The sequence below is a fragment of the Wolffia australiana genome, chromosome 5 (assembly GCF_029677425.1).
Source record: "Wolffia australiana isolate 7733 chromosome 5, ASM2967742v1".
Classification (NCBI taxonomy): Eukaryota; Viridiplantae; Streptophyta; class Magnoliopsida; order Alismatales; family Araceae; genus Wolffia; species Wolffia australiana.
Window position 1 is genome coordinate 8,594,717 of NC_135839.1, and position 5,788 is coordinate 8,600,504.

A 5,788-nucleotide genomic window follows, 5' to 3' on the forward strand; every position below is an offset into this window, starting at 1 on the left:
GAGAGAGAGAGCAGAGAGAGAGAACAGAGAGAGAGAGACAAGAAAGAGAGAGAGAGACAAGAAAGAGAGAGAGAGAACAGAGAGAGAGAGACAAGAAAGAGAGAGAGAGAGACAAGAAAGAGAGAGAGAGAGAACAGAGAGAGAGAGAGAGACAAGAAAGAGAGAGAGAGAGCATGGGCCCCGCTGTCGGTCTTCCTGTTGGCAATTTACTCCGCGTGTTGACTGAGTTAGTTTTCATGGTGTCCTTCGCGGCTGCTTCCTACATCGTTATCGATCACCCGCCCCCTTCATAGCCCCGTTCCAAGAACCCATTTTCCCCCTCACCCCAATTTCTCCAAATCCGTCTTCTTCCCCTCTCTCTCTCTCTCTCTCTCTCTCTCTCTCTCTCTCTCTGGAGTGCTCTCCAGCGGCAGAGGGCTCCCCCAGAATCTGATTTGACGCGTTCTGATTCATACGATCTAATTTCCTGTTTCTGGTCCCTTTTCTTCTTCTTCTTATTCCATTTGGGTTGCTTTGAAAGGGCCGAGATATCGTCTTTGAGCTTCTGATTTGACGTGTTCTACGATCCTCTTCAGGTACCTTCTTCAATTTTAGTAGTAATTTTCTGGGTATGGCGCTTTTACTTTGTTGGGTTTTTTGTTTTTCGCGGTGTTTATGGCGTTTTTTCTGTGGGTGATCTTGGGTAGATGCTAGTTTGATCTTCAGGTACCTTCTTCAAATTTAGTTGTAATTTTCTGGGTTTGGCGTTTTTATTTTGTGGGGTTTTTGGTTTTTCGCAGTTTTTCATGGCGTGTTTTTCTGTGGGTGATCTTGGGTAGATACTAGTTTGATCTCCGATTTAGGTTAATTATGTGAATTTGGTTCTTTAGTCTGTATTCTATTTTATATTTTTTTGTGAATTTTAACTGTGAATAAGCTTACGGTTTCCATACCTAGAGAACACGATTGTGTGTAATTTCTGATTTATTCTTCTTCTTTTTAATCTGGGGAATGTTCAGGCAGTGAAGGAGAAAGCTCAATAATGGAAACATCTAAACCCCTTTCTTTGCCTCCCGGCTTTGGCTTCCACCCGACTGACGCTGAGCTTATATCTCATTACTTGAAGAGGAAAATTCTTGGTTATAAGATTGAGTTTGATGTAATACCAGAGATTGATATATATAAATACGAGCCGTGGGACCTTCCAGGTATCTTTCTATACATATATCTACCATGGTGATGATAATCCTTTATTTATTTCTTTAATATTTTCGATGATTTTTTAGTTTCGATGAAATCTCTGTCGGCTCCTGTTGATTAATTTTGATCATTCAGTTAATTCAGTCGCATGATCTTCTCACTGTTTTGCTTGATAATTTCGAAGATGATCTTCTCACTCTTTTTTTATATTTCTTTTCTTATTCTTCTCTTGCAAAGTCTCAAATCACAGCCAGAGAATCAAAGTTACATTTATTTGTTATATTCCGTTTCTAGAAGCCTGATAATTTCAATAACTGATGGCCTGATAACTATCTGAATTAACTTTTAATTTTGATATTCCCATTCTATTGCCTAATAATATAGCAGAAAATCTTATTCCCATTCTAATTTATATCTTGTTTTATTCTTCAGCCAAGTCGCTAATCACCACCAGAGATTCAAAGTGGCATTTCTTCACGTCGCGGGACAAGAAATATCCCAACGGTTCTCGCGCAAACAGGGCCACTGCTGCCGGTTACTGGAAATCTACTGGCAAAGATAGAAACATTCGTCTCAACAACCGCATTATTGGGACAAAGAAAACCCTAGTTTTTCATGAGGGGAGGCCTCCCCATGGGAAGCGCTCTGTGTGGATCATGCATGAATACTATCTGAACGAAGATCAATACAGCAAGCAATCCGTTAAGGTATTTATCTCATCTTTAATGGCTAAAAATTCCAATTGGAAACTGGATTTTTGCTAGAATAAATCTTTAATTGAGTACTAGAGTATCAATTCTCTGAATAATTTGAAACTGCTTCGTAGAAAATGGGATACATTTTTATTTGTCGGGTAACCAGAGGAACACCTCTACCCCTAGGCCAGGATCGGATAAAATATCTTGATCTGATTGATCAGATCATTAAGGTCAGATTGCGACAGAGGGATGCACAATAGATGATCATTTTTTTATCAGATCATGATCTAGCATTTTTTGATTGATTTTTTTTTTATTGATCTATGAACGATCAATCAAAGATTGATCAATGAACGCTCATGGTCAGTTGTGGTCGAAAGAATAAAGAAATAATACGAAATTTGATCTCTTACCCTCTCTCTCTCTGCTTCTCTTTCTTTCTCTCAATCTATCTCTCCCTATCCCAATCTCTCTCACACATTTGCCAGCTGCTGCTTTATGCTGCAGCTGTTTTCTGATGATGGGAAACTTTTGATGATCTTAAGTTTGAGCTCATTTTCTTCGAGAAATTTGGAAAAAAGTAAAAAATTTCATGCTCTCTTACCGAATCTTGAGAGATTGGAGAGGGAAGGGAGGAATGCGATTCAGTTTTTCCCTTGTGGAGTTTTAGTTGAATTTTTTATCTGCATTTTATTTCATAGTTAAAATGACCCATTGTTAAAATGAAATCTTATTTCAGGAGACATTTGTTCTATGCCGGGTCACCAAAAGAAACGGCTCAACCGAGGAGGAAGAGGAGCTTCTCTTTCCCCAGGAGGGAAAGAACATCAGCCAACGCCATTCTTTCTCAAAGAAGAATCGTGCCAAGAAATTAGAAGATATTTTCCTTGGGATGATGCCAAAAAAGGAAATGCCCAGTCCAAGTGAAGACTTGGTGGACCTTGAATCATGGTTTGAGGAGCTATCCGACCCAAATTCCGGCTCAGAGCTACTGCAAAGTCAACCCATCAACCCACCAAAGGTACTTCAACTCATGCTAGATCCATGATCATCATCTTCCATGCGCAAGTTAATCTGACAAATTGCTTATCAGATAAACGGCAATTCAGTTGCTGTGGACAAAAAATTGTGCTCCGATGACGGTCAAGACACTGGTTTTCCTCTCTGGGAGGAGTTTCTGGAAGTCCACTCAGATCCACAAGAAGCCAACTTTGGACTTTTGTTTGAAGATTCCAGCCCAGCCAATTTTGATTCCTTCCTTGACTTCCATCTTGGGGCTGGATTTCTCCCGGGCTATGATATCTACACTGGGCCTTCTTCTCTTGTCAACGGGCCAGGAGACGGTGACGAAGTCAATGCTACCCGGATCCGCTTGGATGCCCTCAAAGTGTCACCGGGTACTGTCGACCAGACATTCTTCCTCGATGGCGATGGCAGCGGCCCGAGCTCAACTTATGAGGTCCGTGCTCATGTCATCGAGAAGCCCACTGGAGGAGCCACAGAGAAGAGATCTTTGGGCTGGTTACCTCAGCTGGAGAGTAGCAAGATATGGACGAGATCTGGCCGTCGGGCGCGCATCTCTCGCCGATGCCGGGACTACCTTAGAAGAGCTCGTGGGTTCGTGAAGGAGGTACGTGGCTTCCGTGGCTTATTGGGGAGATCACATGAGGCAGAGGCGAGTCTTAATTATCTCTTCTTTCTCGCCTGCATGGTCGCATCGGCCATAGTCGTAGCCATTTGCATGTTGATGGATGCGCTGAGATGTCTCTATGCCTATGCCTGTTCTTGCCTTTGATGGTGCTGCCTTTTTGGACCCATCTTCTTGTGCAGTATGGGGGATCTACTTGGGTATCCACACTTATAGAGTTTCCACTCATTTCACTTGTATGTGTACTATGTAGTATGCCATTGTAAAATGTTCCATTGCTACATTTTTTTTTCTTTTGCACTCAGTGAGAGAGAGAGAGAGAGCAAAGATAGAAGAGAGGGCAGAGAGAGAAAAGAGAAGAGAGAGAGAGAGGGGTGGAGATAACATTGCGGAGTCGACAACGCCGCAATGACAACCGCAAACGCTACTCCCACTGTCGGGTCACACGATCCCACGTTCATATACATGTAGGGACGACGTCGGAGTTGCAACCATCACTACGATCGTTGTCCCCCTCTGCCCACTTTCTTCTTCTTCTTCTCTATGGATCTATAAATACCAAAACTTGAGCTTGTGTTTAGATGTTGAAATTTGTTTAGAAAAAGAAGCTGCTTTGTTCAAACATTTCGCACCCCCAGTCTCTCAGCTGTCGTCGCTGCCACCACCGCCACTGAAGGATACCACCCTTATTGCTTCTGAAGCCAGTCTCCCGTAGTTAATCATCTTCTCCTTTATCTTTTTCTCCCATTATCTTGATCAATTCTCCATCCCATTCCTTTTATTTCCTTCTCCATATTCTGTTTGATTGGTCCTCATCTCTCATCCTCTTTCCTTCCTCATCTTTTGCCCTCTTTTCTTTCCTCTCTCTCTCTCTCCACCAACGCTATTCCATTAACTTGACTCACGTATCACTGCTCACCTCTTCACTACGACCACCGGGATCACCTGGTGGTCAACCCGGTCAACCCGTTCAACCCAGTGAACACGATTAACATAGTCAACACTGTCAAAGGTCAACATTGTCAACAGCCAACATTTTCAATGTAAAACATTGTCATGGTCAATGATCAGTCCAGATCCACCACCAGTCAACTCAGATCGTTGAACAGCCAAAGGTCAACTTGACCCTGGTCGACTGACTACTCAACCTGATTCATGATCTCCTCCACTTGGTCAACGGTCTGATTCAGAGTACCAAAGACAGTTGTCTGACCATCTGGTGCACTCGTTCCACCCCTCTCATAAGTTGCTTTATTTATTTCTCTACTTTCTCGTGTGTTTATGTGTTCTCGGACTAGAAAGGAAAGTTGAGTGTCTAGCTTATCCTGACAGAGACCTACCGATCATTGAATCTAGGGCCAAATATACACCACCATGCTTACAAACAGTCCTCTCGTCCTTGACCGATAAAAGGGACTCTTTCCTTATTAACATCCTTGGATTTATACAATCTAAGACGTCTTTGTGAGCGGTAGATTGTTTGTGTCCTCCTTCGGTCATCAGTAGTCATTATTCCGATAAATTCATAGCTGTCCTGCCGTAAATAGAGCAGAGCAGAGAGAGAAAAAGAGAGAGAGAGAGAGAGAGAGAGAGAGAGAGAGAGAGTAGGGAGAGGAGAGAGAGCGGAGGGAGATGAGAGAGGAGAGAGAGAGCAGAGAGATTAGAGAGAAGAGAGAGAGAGAGACGAAAGAGTAGAGAGAGAATAGAGTAGAGAGAAAGGAGAAATATCAGGGAGAGGAGAGAGCAGAGTGCGAGAGGAGAGAGATAGAGTTTAGAGAGAGAGAGAGGAAAGAGTAGAGAGAGAGACATTAGGGGAAAGAGGGACTTAGAGAGAGAGGTGAGAAGAAAGGAGTAGTTTGCCCTTATAAAAATAGAAAGGACATGTACAAAACATAATACAGGTTGGCCTTCTTAGGTTATGTCAGGAGTGAGGTCACATGTATTACTTCCTCCCACACAAGGTTCAACAAATGTTCTTTGACTGCCACCGATAGCAATTAAAATTTTATGCCAAGAAAAATGTCAGTACGTTAAACAGAAATAATTATTTCATTATGTTTTGTGTTTCAATGAAACTAGAGGCAGTAAAAGAAGTAGGTTTGGGTAATGTAATTTTCTGTGGATTGGATACTGAAAACAATTGTGACCTAGCTGATCATGTAGGCTAGGCTTCCATCATACTGCAACTACAATTACCAGTTACAATTTTGTAAGAATCGAGAGACCAAATACTGGAACAAAATACTTAGAATAAAAACAGGAT

The 5,788-nt window shown here is 42.2% G+C and overlaps 1 protein-coding gene across 1 annotated transcript; it reads left to right on the plus strand.

The window, feature by feature from the left end:
• Positions 1-305: 305 nt before the first annotated feature.
• LOC144702956 (uncharacterized) lies at positions 306-3,825 on the plus strand. Its single transcript, XM_078574989.1, has 5 exons — positions 306-575; positions 999-1,187; positions 1,612-1,886; positions 2,617-2,898; positions 2,971-3,825. The coding sequence occupies exons 2-5, from the start codon at positions 1,022-1,024 to the stop codon at positions 3,670-3,672; spliced, it is 1,425 nt and encodes a 474-aa protein (XP_078431115.1). The 5' UTR covers positions 306-575; positions 999-1,021; the 3' UTR covers positions 3,673-3,825.
• Positions 3,826-5,788: the final 1,963 nt, after the last annotated feature.

Excerpts from the sequence above, each read along its gene's own strand:
- LOC144702956 (XM_078574989.1), top strand. The coding sequence starts at position 1,022 with ATGGAAACATCTAAACCCCTTTCTTTGCCTCCCGGCTTTGGCTTCCAC. Across the intron at positions 1,188-1,611 it reads CGAGCCGTGGGACCTTCCAG|CCAAGTCGCTAATCACCACC; the intron begins GTATCTTTCTAT and ends TTTATTCTTCAG. Across the intron at positions 1,887-2,616 it reads ACAGCAAGCAATCCGTTAAG|GAGACATTTGTTCTATGCCG; the intron begins GTATTTATCTCA and ends ATCTTATTTCAG.